At 35.9% G+C, this 17,989-nt stretch overlaps 1 protein-coding gene across 1 annotated transcript in view; it reads left to right on the top strand.

Annotated features, from left to right (window-relative positions):
• Window positions 1-17,989, top strand: part of LOC100666244 (diacylglycerol kinase beta) — a 456,718-nt gene that overhangs the window by 256,446 nt on the left and 182,283 nt on the right. The window contains exon 12 of the mRNA XM_064290029.1: window positions 9,772-9,870. Within this exon, the coding sequence (XP_064146099.1) occupies window positions 9,772-9,870 (99 nt within the window). The remainder of the gene's footprint in view (window positions 1-9,771; window positions 9,871-17,989) is intronic.

Below are 17,989 nucleotides of genomic sequence, written 5' to 3'. Positions count from 1 at the left end.
TTGTGTTTTAAGTCAATTTGTTTTGAGATATAAAAGAGAGAAGCCAGCAGAAAGACAGGGGGACCTCATACCACCAAGAAAGTAGTTCCAGGAGCAGAATGTGTCTTTTGGACCTGGGGTCCCTGCACTGAGAAGCTCCTAGACCAGGGGAAGATTGAAGACAAGGACTTTCCTCCAGAGCAGACAGAGAGAAAGCGTTCCCCTGGAGCTGCCACCCTGAATTCGGACTTCTAGCCTCCTAAACTGTGAGAGAATAAATTTCTGTTTGTTAAAATCATCCACGTTAGTATTTCTGTTATAGCAGCACTAGATAACTAAGACAGTAACTAAGAAAGAAGAAATAAACTTCTCTATCGTGGGAAACTTTACGCATCTCCCTAATCTGGATGATTATCAAAGCCTGTATCAGATAACTTCTGGGATAAGTGAAGTTGTTAGATGGTTCCTCTTGTGTTCCATGCTTAATTTCTAGAAAATAATTAGAATGCACATATTCAAGAATAGCACCTTTCGATATCATACTACAAAAATTTATGGGAAGGGAGTTTTTTATTTGGTTTGTTTATTTCTAGCTAATGCTTGAGTCCTCTCCTCAAAGGAGGCATAGCTCTTGCTTTTGTCAGATAAGACGCTGGGAGACACTGGATCAGTTAAGCAAATTCAGAAGGTTCTCTGTAGTGCTCCCAAAACACCACACAGTTTAAATGTTATTTCTTAAACACGCACATGCAACACCACACACATACATACGCACAGAGGATAATGAGAAAAACAAACTGTGACTTGCATTTCAAAATTATATTTAAGTACTTTTTTAAAAATGAACACATTTTCTTTACTCATTTGCAGCTATTACTTGGTTAAATTATATTTACATTGGAAATTTTCTCAATTATGAAAAACAGTCTTATTTTTTGAAATGTTTGGTTATTATAATAAAATGTCTAACAATGATTAAAATGACACATATGAAATGCTCAAACATATTAAGTTATCAGTTCTAAGAAGACCACAAATATCTCATTTTTAAAACTCATACACATCTAAAAAAATATTAGATTTTCTTTTGCTAAGCATATACAAAAATACCTACCTTTTTTGTTTCAGGTCTTGTAGGAGCCTATTCTTTTTATGTTTCCCTTTTTTAGTGCATTTTTCACTAGGAATACTTTAACTTTCCCATAAACTGAAATTAAATCAGATTAATACAGAATTTATTTCCTCCTTGTATTTCAACTTATTTTCTTATTCTTTATAAACTTCAAGTATAATCTCTTAGGTTTATTATTTGCTATTTTTAATTTTTTGAAAAATATTAATGTGTCTTAAATATATACTAAACTTGGAACTTTCTAAAATTTGGTATTGCTGCCTCTCCTAATACATACTATATTATACTTTAAAACTTTCAGAATTTTCTTTTACTGTACTCCTCATTTTCTCATTTAATCTCCACGAAATGTATCTTCACCTGTTTCCATTCTATGGGTTCACGCTTCTCAAATTTATTGCTTGCAGTAGTTTTTTTTATCGGTATTAAAGGTATCTTAAAATTCTTTCCTTCTTTGTTTTATGTTCCATTTTGTTTTCTCGTTTTTTTTTTTTTTTTTTATCTTTTGTTTTGACTGTTTATCCCTTCCTTGGATGGTCCCTTATCTGGGACTCCAAAATCTGCATTTCTAGACCAACCAGTCGTACATTTATCCTGTGTCTTGATGATGCCACATGCCTTGAGAGAAGTGACACCCTCCCTTGTAGAGGAAAGAGGGTGCTACCTTTGAATAAACCATACTATTGAAAATCTAAGAATTTCAGTTGTCCCAGATCAGTCCAGACGTTATGTCCCTGATATTTTTTTTTGTTGTTGTTGTTGTTTAAACAAAGAGAAGTTTACTTTCTCACAGTCCGGTAGGCTAGAAGTCTGAATTCAGTGTGCCCACTCCAGGGGAAGGCATTCTCTCTCTGTCAGCTCTGGAGGAATGTCTTTCTCATCGGTCTTCCTTGGTCTGAGAGCATCTCATTGCAAGAACTTGAGGTCCGAAGGATGTGCTCTGCTCCCAGCGCTGCTTTCTTGGTGTATGAGGTTCCCACTCTGCTTGCTTTCCTTTTTTTTAATCTCTTGTAAGGTAAAAGGTGGTGCAGGCCACACCCCAGGGAAACTCCTTTTATATTGGATCAGGGATGTGACCTTAGTAAGGGTGTCACAATCCCACCCTAATACTCTTTAACATAGAATTACGATCACAAAATGAAGGCCAGCCATACAATACTGGGAATCATGGCCTAACCAAGTTGACACATATTTTTGGAAACACAGTTCAATCCATGACATTCCACCCTTTGGCCCCCCAAAATTCATGTCCTTGCTACATGTAAAACACATTGACCCCATCATGTCCTAACAAAAGTATTAAATCAACTCCAAGTCCAAAATCCAAAAATTGCCCTTCATCTGTGCAATCTAGAATGCAAACTGTTTCCAAAGTACTATGGTAAAACAGGTACAAGCTAGACATTTTCATTATAAATTGGAGAAATTGGAGGAAAGGAAGGAATTATAGGCACCAAGCAAGTTAGCAGGACACATTACATTAGCCTTCAAGGCTTGAAAATAATCCTGTGTTCTCTGAGACCATTTACACAATGGCCCTGCCTTCTAGACTCTTATGTATTGGCCGCACTCTCCAGATTCCAAGTGGAGGCTCCTTGGCCCTGAGGTTCAGTTCCCAGGCCCACTGGGATGGCAACTCTGCTCCCTCAGCTTTAGATGCACCATTCCCCTAGTCTATCTGAGTGGTGACTCTACCCTTAGAAACACCAGAGGCCATGTCTCCACCCTTTGAAACCCCAGAGGTGTGGCCATACCTTTTGAGACTGAGGCAGCTTGACTTCTTGTGTTCCTTGTCTCTTCAGCTTCTGCTCCCTGGTTTCTTGGCCTTTCACAATTTGGGCCTTACGCCTGCATTTGCCCTGCTGGGACAAGTGTTCCAAAGCTCTGTACCTCAACTGATAAGTGCCTGGAGGCACCCCACTCCACCAGGAGACCTCCTGTGCACAGGCACTCAGCTGTCTTGCTCTGTGGGACAGCTCCAGTGCTGTCTTGCACTCCTCTCTTGGTTCTGCTGCTGTTAGTTCTCTGCTGCTGCTGGCCCTTTGCTGCTGCTGTTCCTCTATCCATTCACAGTTCCAAAATTTCTTCTACATTTTAGGTAACTGTTAGAGTAGCACCCCACTCTTGGTACCAAATTCTGGCTTAGTCAGCTAGTGCTGCTATAACAGAAATACCACAAATGGATGGCCTTAATGAAGAGAAGTTTATTCTCTCACAGCCCAGTAGGTTACAAGTCTGACTTCTGGGTGTCAGCTTCAGGGGAATGCTTTCTCTTTCTGTCGGCTCTGGTGGAAAGTCCTTGTCACCAGTCTTCCCTTGATCTGGGAGCATCTCAGCACGGGAACATCAGGCCCAAAGGATGCATTTTGCTCCCAGTGCTGCTTTCTTGGTGGTATGAGGTCCCCTGATATTTTGTTCTTATTAGCATAGATGAACATGATTCTATTTGACACTATATCATAACACAACATACGCTGTAAAGGTCTTAAAATCCTGCAATTCCATTCAGGAAATGAGGCTAATCAGGGAGTTATGGGGATTTAAGGTAAAATCGGGGAAAAAAAAAAAAAAATGGCTGCCATTTTACTAAGCTCTCCCAAGTCCTGAGCCTTATTTGCTGTAAACTATGAGCTCCTCTGAAGCCCTGGTGGCACAGTGGTTTAAGCATTTGGCTGTTAACCAATAGGTCAATGAATATGTGGTTCACAAACCAAGACTTGCACAATTAAAAAAAAAAAGTTGTAATATATCTGGAAGAATTTCAGCCCCTGTGCACCTTTGGATTTTTAATTTTAAACAATTATAGAGACAAAATTATCAATTTATTGATTTTTGTTCCCAAGTTAAACAATGTATTTACCTCAGAAAATTTACAATTTAGATACAAGTTATAGTTTCTTCTTTAGTCATTGTATAAAAATTTTAGTATAAAGTTAGTGTGCACTAGACTAATGACTACCTGCTGTTGCCTACTGTTGACTAACTTTAAGCAAACCGAATCAACTTTCTTTTGTCCTTTTGCTTCCCTGAAAGTGCTATTAATATAGTAAATAGCTAGCAAAACACTCAGAGTGATAGGATGTGACAACCTCAATTTTGTTCTTTAGAAAGGCCTTTCTGAATGGAAGGAATGAATGTTGGATTGCAGAGAGAAATAAGAAGAAAGAAGCTTGATTTCATTTCAGGGTTTAAAAGAATTACTTCCCTTATATATTACTTTTGGAAATGACTTGAAGCTTATAGTCATACCAGTCTGATTTTTAAGATGGTCAATTACTAGTTGTGTTGTCTTGGGCCAAGGATATAGCCTGTTTTGGCCAGTTTCCTAGTTTGTGAAGTGGAGTTAATGATGTCTATTTTTGTAGATTTATAATGAGGATTAAATGGGTAAGTAATCCATATAGACATGTTTAAGATTGAGCATCATACAAAGCAAGCGCTCAATAAGTGACAGTTACTACCATAGTGAGAATTATGTGAAATACCATATAGGTGTGAAACACCTAGGCTCTGGAACACGGAGGGCACTCCATAAATATTACTCATACCATCTCTCTCACTTCTGGAAGAATCTATAGTTGTCCAGTCTAAGAGTAACATTGCATGCTGGTCTTGATTTTCTAGAAACGTGTAGAATTAAGTGGTCCTGAATCTCACTATGTCCTAGATGAAAATGACTTATCTACATTCACAAAAAGCAACTATTCCAAGTCTCGTTTCCATCAGACATGGTATCATCATGCTTCCAGTCATTGGAAATAGAATTAGAAGTCGATTTCTCTTGCTCTTGTCTTTCACCTTCATCTCACATATTCAACCCTTCATTGAGCCTTGACGTTTTCTTCTTAAAATATCTCTCTCATATTTGAGTCTTTGCCTCCACATTCACAGACCTAGTGCAAGCTCTTAGCACCTCTTGACTAGATTAGAGTCAGAATCTCTTGGCTTAGCTCCCTAACAGAAGGTACTTTTCCTATAATGCAGGCTGCACACCACCTCCAGAATGATCTTCTGAAAATATTCATTTGTTATCATATGCCTCCTTCGGCAACCTATAATAGCTCTGTGATAATAAATGCAGCCCTTACTTCCCCCCATCTCCACCTGGTTTTCGTTTCCTCAAAAATCAGACCCAAATCTAAGCACATGACTATGTATGATACTCTTCCCCTACATGTACCCTCTGCTGTAGCTGCACATCTCTTGGCACTCCCTAGGGAAGGGCATGTTTACTCCTTCCTGTTACCTTGCTCACCATATTCCTTTGAATGCCCCTCCTTAAATTCTAACTGTATCTCAAGAACAAAATTAAGTTTCATATCTTCAGTAAAAGTTTCCTTGACACTGATATTTCGTTTTTCGTGAATAATTTCTGTACCTTTATTCCACAAAACAAAACAAAAAGCTTAAATGCCCTCTTGGTTCCATGTCTGCATGCTCATACTAACAACACTGGGAGAGTATGTTCTGCTCCAGCTCCAGGTCTGTGACAGATATTTTTTGTTTCCTAATCTTCCAAGGTTTTTAACAGAGTGCGGAGTTTAAAGGAAGTACTCAATAAGTGCACTGTTAAATATTGAATTTGAAATGCATATCCTATTTAAATGTTGTTTAAAATAAATCATCCTGGAATACTTAAGTCTACATCAGATAAGCAAGTAAGCTCAAACAAATACTTAAAGATAAAATCTATTTCACACCCTTTATTTTGTTAGTACTTACAACTTTTTGGTATTATACTAGTTTGCCATGTTGTACCTACAAAGTTAGGTTCTTAGAACTGAGTCTTATCTCCTTTTGTAAAATGAACCATTTAAAAAATAAAAGCACAAAAATCTTAAGTAAGAAGAGTATAAAACTATCTTCTCACATCTGACTTTCTAACGTTCTCTTGGTTTCCTCTTCTCTCTCTTGCTTCCGTTCTATTATCCTTAAGATTCCATTCCTTATACCTGTTCATTTATGTTGTATGTTTCCTTGACTTTTTACTTAGAACATGTTGTGACTATTACTCCTGGTCATAGTAAAATGCCCTTAGTCAAGTAGGACTCAACATATTGAGAGGTTAATAGATATTTCTTGGGCTTGACAAAAGACAGCCTATCATTATGTCTATTAATTAACATTTGGTATCATACATTGCCACTCCAATTAAAATATGAAAAAGTTTAAGCAATTTGTTGTTTAAAGGTTTTTAGTGCCATAGAATAGTTCATACTTTAGCAAATTCTGGCTTCGGGCAACACCCTGAAGTTTGCAAAATATTAGGGAAATACATAAACTGACCATTGTGTTCCACCCAACCACATTACCAGAATTCCCTTAGAATAATGATTTCTCTTTTTCTCTAAATTCATATGAAAATTTATGCTCTGTTGTTCCTCTTGTTGATTTTTTAAATTCCACTTGTTTCTTCTCCATACAGCACACTCACTCTTTCTCAACTTCACCTCATACGCGCAGACACAGACACACACACACTCTTTTTCTTGTTAACTTGAGACAGCTTTTTTCAACAAACATAGATCTGACTCGATTAGTTTCGACTGGAATTTCCCTATGCTCTGAAATTATTTCCAACTGTTCATTTCCTTTCCAGGAAAGATTATTTCATATTGTCTGAATTTCCTAGATGTGGAGTAGTATCCCTTAACCGGAATAGGAATTTCTGGATATATATAACAAAATAATGATCTGAGAGTTTCTAAGCCTTATCTTTAAAAATCATTTCAAGATATTCTCAACAAGAAAAGAAAAATTGGGGGGAAAATAGGTAACAATTCCTTTTCTGTGGTGCATCATTGGTTATTTTACTGAAGAGGCAGGATTCATTGATGCTGTAGTTATTTCTATTCTTGGTGAGGATCTTTGAGTTTAGAATTTGCTGATTTTGCATCTGGGTTATCTTTAAAATATCTTCATATCTTATTGATACTGAGAAGAATTCACCTGTTTATTTTTCTTATATGTTTGCACAATAAAATTTCAGGATGAAAAGTGTAAGCAATTTGTTGTTATTGCTGGTGATGTTCAGTTTTAATCTTGATAAATAGTCTAGGGAAACATTTTCTCATTGGCTTTCATACTTTATATTATGCCATGAAATGTATCTGTGACAGATATGGGGAATAAACTAGACCTATTATGCAAACTTGACCCATGTCTTATAAGATGATCAGTGGTTCCAACATGATATTCTCAGCTTTGGCACTCCTGGCTATAAACAATGTCATCGTGTTGATGAGCAGAGTTCAGACTTAATCAAGGTATTCTTTCATATTATTAGTTAATGTAGACATCTTGGTTAGGAGGCTTTTCTTGCATCGTGAGACCCTGTTTTCCTGGTATTACCAGGTTACCAGCATTCTTACAGGCCCTGCCTCATACTTATGTTCCTGCATGACACTGCCCTGCAACTGCCCAGCCAATGCTCAGAGGTATGGGCCACAGTGGCTACCAAGCTGTAAAATCCAATGCAGGCTTTTTTTTAGCTCTGCAGATGCCAGTATTTCAGGGGACCATTTGCCAGTACCGAAGCTCTCAAACTCAAATATGAAGAATTAACCCCCTATCATCTCATTAACTGTGTGATTCTACCTAAGTCCTCAGTTCTTTCCTTCTGGCAGGGAATCCAGCCTGAATGCCAAAAAGCTGTCATTAACTTCTTTTTATTTTTACCATCTTTTCTTATATCTTATAACCTTCAAATCACGATAATGAGGCTAATCATCCCTCACTGTATCAGCTGGAGATTGTGGGAGCACATGGGAGGGAAATATGGAGCAGGGTGAGGTGCTCAGCCTACGTATCAATGCTCAGCCTGTGTATGGTCAATGCTGGCGCAAGGCACAATGCTGGCACAAGGCACACAGTGTCCTGCCCCTCTGTTCTTTGAAGACATGTGTGTGGCTTTCCATTGTAGTCAGGAGTAAAATTGCAGGGCTTTCTCACTTTATATACACACAAGAATTTTTATCTTGGATCTTCCTATTTGTGGAGGAATCTGAGAGCCTGCAGACTCAGTTTTAAGACAGTTATAAAAGATCAAAGAGCAAAAGCGTTTCTCTGTGACGACCATGGTACAGAAGAGCCTTAGGATACATAATCTGTCTTTTGTTTTGGTTCAGTTTTCATGGTGCTTGGTAATCCATTACCTCTAAATCCAAATATACAGGGCCATGATTTACTTTAGGAAAATGCGTTATTAAGTTAAATAAACTAATATTACATTTTAAACCAATTGCTAATTTTATTTTGAGGAAGCTATGCATTTCAATTTGCCAAATCACAGCGTCATTTTATTTAGGTCTGTTGTGCATGTGGCTTCAACTTTCTTCTTCAACGCCTCTTGTCTCTAGTCGGATATCAGCAGTGCCTGAGGAGATTAAGCCATTTTTTTAATAGAGAAGTTTACATGCCACTGAGAAGCAGAGTTGCTAATTATGGAGAATTTGTAAAGATACTTTTATTTCATTTAATGTGGCTTAATGTACATTGATTATCGTACAAGTAGCCTTCACTCCAAGGTTTTATGCTGAAGGCAGGAAATTAGCGTGATAAATGTTTTAGGCTCTGGGACCACAGAAATACCTCTTTGTTATAGTTCTATCACCAATACTAAATCAACACGCATTATACTCCTATTTTTGGTTTTTATAATTAACTGCTTACAAAGGTAAGTTTGTTGTGGAAATTAATATAGCCGTGAATTAAAAAGGGTGGCATTGTTTCCAAAACTGAAAAATGGGGTAGTGCTTTTTTGTTTTGTTTTCAACAAGATAAAATATGTAGTTTTTAAAAGTATGAATGTTTCATATTGAAATGAATATGAAGTGGGTGAGGGAAGAATTTCCTAGATGCCTTTAAACAAAGTATAATTTTATCAAATCTGTGTGATTCCAGTAAGAATTACCGTGTCTATTTTGAAAAACATCAGTATTTAATGTACTACATTGTAATTCTTTAATTTAAACTTGTGACCTGACTTGATATTATTAGTTTTGGTTCATATATGCTAAAAAATAAATAGCACATTATACACTAACTTAATATAAAAAAAAAATTTATAGAGCTGATAAATACAATATAAAGATAAATTTTTATAATCGTAATCATCATCTTATATTTATATCCTGTTCCTACTGAGATGAATCTCTGGTTACATTTACATACTGAATTACGAAGTTAAAACTAATGATGGGATCAATTATGCCCCATACTGAGCTGTGCACTTTGGAACGACTTTGAGAAAACAGGAGGGTCAAAAAAAAAAAAAAGCATCCACAGTGCGCGGTGGTTTCAAGATTATGCCAACAGCAGATAATCAAAGAATGAAATGAACTATAATGGACAATAATTTCTGTTTGTGAAAGAAGTCAGGCTTCTTTGGTGTGAAACCTAAAGTACATTTTTAATATAAACATTTCTGAGAATTAGAAAATATATAGTCTGTGTCAAGGAAATTGCTAAGTGATATTTTTAAGGTAGATATAAAAGGGCAAATGTAGTGTGAATCCCTTTATGATCCTGTTTATTTGTTCTTGTAATTCTTTTAATGTGCTTTTAATGTATTTGCTGTTTCTCAGTTGAAATGTAGTTTGCACAATGTTTGCTGGTTGTCCTGCAGCATTTGATACTGTCTCCCTTTTTCCTTTTTCTAGCTGCATAATAAGTGTGCTTCTCATCTAAAACCTGAATGTGACTGTGGACCTTTGAAGGACCATATTTTACCACCCACAACAATCTGTCCAGTGGTACTGGTGAGTTTTTCCTTCTCATCGTCGTGCTATAACTCTGGGTTACTATGACTCACAGGTACACTATACCACTAAATGCTTCCAGACAGCTAATTCTTCATTAATCAAAGCAGAACCATATAGATCTAAACTACTTCATTACTTAGAGGAGGAACCACCTTTTTTCAGTATATTTCCTTTTTCCTCCATATCATAATAAACTTTTTAGTAAGGTTTGCTCTAACTGAAGCTGACTCAGGTTTTATCACTTAGTCATGCCATACTTACCAGAAATTGTATGGGCAGAACACTTTTACATTTTACATATTTTATAGATCTAGCTTCCCAGAATAATGAAGTTATTCTTATAGGCAGTTTTGCTGGGGATGCACATAATATATCTGCAATGTTGAGGTCTCTCATTTGGGTCAGAGACTACCTAGAATGATGACACAAACGTAGAAGAAGGCTATGCACTGCCATTAGGTGTATTTTATTTTTTATGAGTGAACAATAAATTTAACTACCTGCAAAATAATTACTTAATTAAATAAGTATAGAAGTGAAGAACGCATAAATAAGGTAATCCTGAAAGAACAAGCTAGAAAGAGAGGCAGGTATTTAAAGACAGTGTTCATATTATATTATGAAATTCAAATTGTTTCTAAAGTGAAGCTGTTCTTTTGAAAAACAAACTAATTTTCTATCCATAATGCACATCTCGTTTTCAAAAACAACATGAAAATTAAATGGCTGGAACTTCAGCTTGATATAATAAAAATACAACAACTAAGAAATGTTAGACAAATACTTTTCTAAAGGTCAACCTAGAAATTAATCAGATTACTCAATTTGCACCCACTTATGATTCATTTTGTAATTATCTGTAAAATACTGGTTGTATTTTAAATGCCTTTATTTAGCAAAATTATTCAAAAACTCTTTATAGTCTCAAATTACAAAAAGCAGAGCAAAATAAAATATCTCCATATTGCTGAGGATAGCAATAACTAATTTTAAATAGCCTTTCTTTATATAAGATTTATTGGACATTCTGTAGTAAATAAGATTAATTAAAAATAATGAGAGCTATATAAAAATACTTCACATTTTAGATTAATTGGGTGTCACTTTTATTTTTTACAGTGATATCTTGAAGAGCAAGGATGTCTAGAATTTTTATATTATTTTCATTCTTGTTTAAACACACTGTAATTTTACTGGCTTAGCTGCTTCCTTTATCCAACAGCTTGTCTAAAACCCTTTTCCATTCAGTGCGACTGGGAACTACTTCTTTAACCCACTGTGTCAGCCTCTGGCCACATAAAGTCAAACAAGAGATGGATCCTTTTTCTGATTCTATCCCTTCATTCTTTGAGTGAATCAATGACAAAGAATATTTTTGTCTTCTAACAACCTTGGAACCCCTTTCACTGCAACCTTTAGATGCTTTTGATTCTGAGGATTTATTTTCAATAAAAGAATCTTTCTACAGTTTTTAATCATGATTTTTACTCAGCATTTGCTATTTTACCAATCTTCTTATACCGTCTACCCTGAAGTATTCGACACCAGTGACCACTTCATCTTTTAAACATAGTTTTTACCCTTTATTGACTTCAATTATACCATATTTTCCTAGTCCTTCTTGTGCTTCTCTGGATATTTTCTTTTAGTATCTTTCTTAGGTTTCACTACTTCAACCTTCTTCAGAGCAGTCCATCCCTGTGTTCTATCCTTACACATCACATCTGTCTACCATTAATAGTTTCCCAGCAAGATCTTGTTTATTTAAGTGATTCCGTTACCATGTTAATTTATATCCAGCTCATCTTCCTACTCTGAATTCCAGATCCCAACGAACTGCAATGGGGAGTCCTCATATTGTTTTAGATGCATCATGCCTAATATATTATTATTAATACAATAATGATAACCAATATTTATTGAGCATATAGGTTCGCTATGGCACTATGTTAAACATATTAATTTATTCATTCAGCAAATACTTCTTAAGTGTCTACTATGTGCAAAACAATATTATAAGTGGGGAAACATCAGTAAAAAGCAAAAACAAGTATTGGCCTTCATAGTGTTTATATTCCAGTAGGGGAGAAATAGATAATAAACAATATAAATAAGTAAATATTTAGTACCTTGTTGTATTAAAATGGTGGCCGTGTTTTAAGTATAAGCTAACTGGAAAAAACTAAAGCAGGGGAAGAAGAGAATAAATCCGGGGGTGCAATTACAAACAATTATAAAATAAGGTGGTCAAGAAAGCCTTCCCTAAGGAGACAGTTGAGTGAAGCGTTGAGGGATGTGACAGAGTAACCGTGTGACCATCTGGAAACAGAACTTACTGGACAGAGGAGCCGGAACGTACATGGACACTGAGATGGGAGAAAGCTGGCATATCTAAAGGACACTACAGGATCAGTGACTGGACCTGAATGAGCAGGGGGAGGACAGTAGAAGAGAGGGCCAAAGATGCTATAGGGCTCATATTGTGTAGGACAATTTGGGTAATTTTAAAATCTTTAACTTTTGTTTTAGAAAGTAGGAAGTCATTAGAGGATTTTAACCAGAAGAGGGAGTGGTATGATTTATATTTTAAAAATAATCTGACTTTTGTATTAAGTGGGCAAAAATGGAGGAAAAAAAAATGGCATATTTTCTCAGAGAAAAAGGAAACTAAGTCATTACATGAGAGTGAGGATTTTGTATGAGGTGTGGGAAGTTTGAGGATTAGTAAGAAGATAAGAAAGATTAACTGAGGAGTAGAAAATGAAGGGACCAAGGAAATACCATGGGATAGCCAGGCAGTACTGAGGAGCCACTGCTAGTCAATCATCATAAAGTTTGAGGAATACCAGTAAGCTTGAATGCGTATATTTCCTAGTCACTTTCAGTTATATTTCTCTAGTTACATTTTATCTCCAGAAATGGAATAGGCATAGCACAATCTTCTTAACAAGGAGTGGATTTTGGCCAAATATGATTAAAAGAGAGAATAGCTAAGGAGTTGATAGTGTATGCGAGGTAATGATTATAATGATTGATCATGGAACTTAAGCTGGAAACAAGAAAAGTGAGAACATGAAGAATGAGGTGCCATAATGGATGTTAGGAACCATACGTTGTGGACTAGAGTGAGTCAAAGATTGTTGGAATCAAGGTTGTCGATGTCAGGTTACAAGAGTGAGTGAGGTAGATATTGCTATTATGAAGGGTTGCAGTTATTGATAATGACTTGTATTCATTTAATTCTCACAGTGATCTCATAAGGTAAATAATTATTCCCATTTTACATATGAGAAGATTGAGAAACAAGAGGGGTTAAGTAAGTTTCCCAGTGTCACGTGGCTAGTAAATGGTAATACAGGACTTGAACCTAGGTGGTTTCAGTCCAGAGCCTGTGCACTGAGCTCATCATTCCTGCTCTTTTTCCAAGTCCCCACTGGGACCTTCTCCTATGTGTCTTATCTTAGTGACTATAGTACCTTCGTACCCATTTTTCTCAAGCCAGAAACTCAAGAATCATCTTTGATTCCTTATCTTGAATATCAAATTAATCATTAGGCAGCATATTATAATATCCTTAACCCTTCCTCTTTGCTTGAGCCCAGGTATAATTGCTTTATATGTCACCCTCACAGATTTTCCCAAGGATTGTCACACTAGAATCCTTGTTGAACAGGCTCAGGAAGGCATTACCCAAACTACTCCAAAGTCAACGCTCAAAAATGCAAGTACGATTATGTGCTTTCACACTTAAAATATTTTCAATGATTCCCCATTTGAATTCTAAACTCTTATATGGCAAACAAGGTTTTTTAACTGGATCAACCCACCCTATCTGACAACACCTTAAAAAAAACTACAAATCAAGGATAATTTTAACTACTTGTAATTCTCTAAGTACAGCTACTTCAATAAGTCTTTGAAGTTTTGTATATTCAAAAAAATTATCCTAAATCATTTCTCTTTAAAATTTCCTCCACTTTGCTAAGTACAAATTAAAGGTTACTTTCATGTTATGAAACAGCTATATTGATTATTGTACTCATTAACTGGTGAAATACTCAGCTAAGACAAATAAAAGACAAATAAGTGACATTATTCTGCCCAAAAAATTGCTCAAGTTTTACTCTGACTGATGGGCTCTGAGACTTTTTAATCTGCAGTCTCATTAACTTCCTGGGAATAATTCCACATTGCATGATCACTGTAAGGTTTTAACCCTTTGTTAAAAGAAAACCATTATTCCTTACAAATAACATAATCTTGTTTTTTATTCTTCAATATAGTTTCCTTCTTATAAAATTTTAAGTTCCAATTTCTCATGCTAAAGTTCTCCAAGAGGAGCAGGTAAGGTACAGACTCATTTAGTTATACTTTAGAAAATGTAAAAAAGAACTTAAGTTACCCAGTTTTTACTGTTTTTTTTTTTTCCTTGCCCTTGACTCTGTGGTTAGGGATTGATTATTGAATGAGGTGTATAAACTCAATGTGAACTCCTGATTCCTGGTGGAAACTCATATAACCCTGCATCTTAATGACTTACTGCAAGGTTAAGGTTCATAGCAGCAGTCTTCTGATATTTCAGAAAATCTTTGTGGACATTACATACACACACACATATATTTCTTTTCTTAAATTTCTGTACCATACTGCTTAGCCTTCCAATCCCTCCCTGACCGTTGTTTTTAACCGTAAGCTAATGATTCAGTAGATATATACTCACCTCCCATGGAAATTAGCAAGGTAAGCATCTTCTCTCCTCTGATGATATACATTTGTAATGTGTATTCTGAGTGAATTCCTCAGATAACTGGTCTTGATAGCAGCTATTGCTGTAAAAATGGATTAAAATCAACTACTCTGAAATTAAAATTGTCATCTTCCCAAGTGATCTTTTTCCATTCACCTGGGGGAAAAAAAAAAATTACCAATAATTCCACACATCAGATATAATCATTGTTTTCAGTGAATAACTTGTATATTTTGAGGAAGTATCAAGGAACTGCATTACTTAAAATTTACATAGTGTGGGGTTATTTTTATCAAAATATTTCCATGAATGTGTTTAGTTACTTATAATGATTTCTTTGAATTCCCCCCCCCCCCAGCAAAAAACATTACAACCACAGTCTGTTTACTGCCATATTGAAGAGAATGCAGAACCATTTACAAAGGTAGATTTCTTGCAGGTCTTCCCTCAACCTACCTACAAGCAGTTGTTGAGTAAAACCAGACTCTACAGTCATGACTCTTTATAAACTACTTAATTTTCATAAAAGGCCGTTGTTGTTATTAGGTGCCATTGGGTAATTTTTGACTCATAGTGACCCCATGTGACAGAATAGAACTGCCCTATAGGGTTTTCTAGGCTGTAACCTTTATGGGAACAAATAGCCAGGTTTTCTCCCTTGGAACCTTAACTCTTTCTAGTTGATTAGCAAAACAGAAGATGTGCCTTTAAGGACCTCATTTAAAAACTGCATTCTTTGTTCTTGCTACAGATCACAATCTGAAATCTCTGCTTTCCAATCTCAATCCAAAGGACATTGCAAGATACTGTGAGAATGTCATATAAAATGTTGCCTGATGGGCATGTAGTACACTCAGTCTGCTGTGTTCTAAATTACTCCTAATCCAGGCCAGACTTAATCCATGCCATTTTAGACCTCTTAGAGATTTGCTTTTATTAAATTGGGCCACACCATCTGTCATCATCCTACATTGAGGGGCACGTAAAGCAACAGACATGTGAAACCCCTTATTGTAAAACTGTGTGTATGTTGTTGGTGATGTCCTCCATTACATGACAGAAATCTCTCTCAGTTCTCTTCATCATTTTGTGTTACCTTTTGGAACTTGTGAATCTTATCGTTGTCATGTTTTCTTTTCTGTCTTTAGAAAGCTTAAAACTCAAAAAAAAAAACTAAGCTTAGAGTTAACTTTATACCCACATTTGACTCTGATGGCAGATATATGGTATTTACTTCTATGTGCTATCTTTAACTTTATTATTATTTTATCCATACATTTACTTTCACTCTAATGGCCTTATTTAGTACTTTTAAATTACTTTTTATAGTACATATGTTTGTTATACAGAAATCAATGGAATAGGCTGTATAGTGTCCCTCTGATTCTTAGAGTAGATAGAAGGTATAAATTGACCAGTTCCTCTAGAATCATGCTGTAGTCTTACATCAATTACTCTTTTTTTTTTTTTTCTTTTAGTAATCAGACAAATTACATCTATAGGAGTGCACATGATTTTATGATTCTTCAGTGCACAGGAGGGGGAGTGGATTTTAGTCAATTAATTCTGCCATCACAACAAAATAAGCCTTGAGATGTCTCATGAAAAAAATAGCATTTTGAACTTTGTTTGAACAGTGAAAAAAGCAGATCATCGTAAAAATCATTTGTACTATATTTGATTCCCTGATTTAATTTAGTTTTTGCTATGTAAGATGATTTTACATTATTATGTAAAAGCAAAGTTCTTACTCTCTAAATAAGGGATTGATTATAAAGTAAGATTTTCCATGCATATATATGTATTTGTTAAGTTGTTAAACTAAAAGAAGCAGGATGTAATGTTAAGTAATATGTTGGTTATTTTAAATTGAGTTTATATTGCAGATAAGTAGCTACTGTTTATATACTGGTTTTACTAATGTCTCTAATGTATCTTTAAGATCACTGTGATAATCAGTGTACATTATTTTGTATAAACATCTGCAGTGTTAGATTTCTTCTGTATTTCCTAGTTTATCTCTCTACTTCTTTCTTCCTTCTGTACGCTGATTTTTATTAAAGTCACTGGAGCTAAAATTTCAGATAAGACCAGCTCTTCTTTTCTACAATTTAGAGGCTATTAGGCAAGGCTAACAGGCAGATTACTTATTACTGTGTGAAAATAATACTTGTAGGAGTTTTAGGGGAGGGAAACAGCCTATTCTGAGAGTAAACCAAGGAATAAATGAACATTTTCTTGAAGAAATGATGCCTGAGCTCAAACTTGAAGAATAAATAGGGATTTGACAGGCAAATGTAGAGTACAGATACTGAGACCAACAGAGTACATAGTATGATCATGAAACTACAAAGAGTTTATTAAGGGCTATGTAACAAGCTGAGCCTAAAGAGATAGACAAGATAAGATATGAAAACCCTGGCCTGTCTTGTCAGGGAGTTGGCTTTATTCAATATAGTTACGAGACTACGTGATCAGGTTTGTGTTTTATAAAAATAATTTTGATGGCAGTATGACTTAAATTTAAAGTAGCGAGCAGAGGCAATATAGGAGCCATGGTGGCGCAGTGGTTAAGAGCTTGGCTGCTAACCAAAAGGTCAGCAGTTTGAATCCACCAGTGACTACTTGGAAACCCTATGGGGCAGTTCAACTTTGTCCTATAGGGGCAATATGAGAGAATGTCATTACAGGGTTGTTGTGTGGATGATGAAGAGACAATAACAAAGTAAGGAAATGAGGGAACCAGGAACGATAACTGTAGCAAAAGAAAAAAAAAAAAAAACTTAAACTAAACCTACTGTTGTCCGATTCATAGCAACCCTGTAGGACAGAGTAGAACTGCCCCATAGGGTTTCCAAACCCGTAAATCTTTACAGAAGCAGACTGCCATATCTTTCTCCCACTGAGTGGCTAGTGGGTTCAAACTGTCAAACTTTTGGTTAGCAGCCAAGTGCTTAACCACTGTGCCATCAACCAAATCAAAACCCACTGCCATCGAGTCAATTCGGACTCCTAGCGACTCTATAGGACAGAGTAGAACTGACACATAGGGTTTCCAAGGCTGTAAATCTTTACAGAAGCAGATTGTCACATCTTTCTGCTGCGGAACAGCTAGTGGTTTTGAACAGCCAGCCTTTCAGTTATCAGCCAAGTACTTAACCAGTGTGCCACTACGGCCCCTTAAAAATTGTAGCAGGGAGCGGGATATAAGGATTTGATTTGATTTCAGAATAGATTAGTTCTAAATGATCTTTAGGTCCAAAATGTGGCCATGGATCGAGTAGCTCAACTGGTGTGCAGGGGAGGTTCACTAAATGTTAGCAGGTTAAGGACTCTGAGAATGGATTATTGGATATGTTTATCAGCATT

This window comes from Loxodonta africana, chromosome 8 (genome assembly GCF_030014295.1).
Source record: "Loxodonta africana isolate mLoxAfr1 chromosome 8, mLoxAfr1.hap2, whole genome shotgun sequence".
Classification (NCBI taxonomy): Eukaryota; Metazoa; Chordata; class Mammalia; order Proboscidea; family Elephantidae; genus Loxodonta; species Loxodonta africana.
This window is presented reverse-complemented; position numbering and strand designations above follow the sequence as displayed.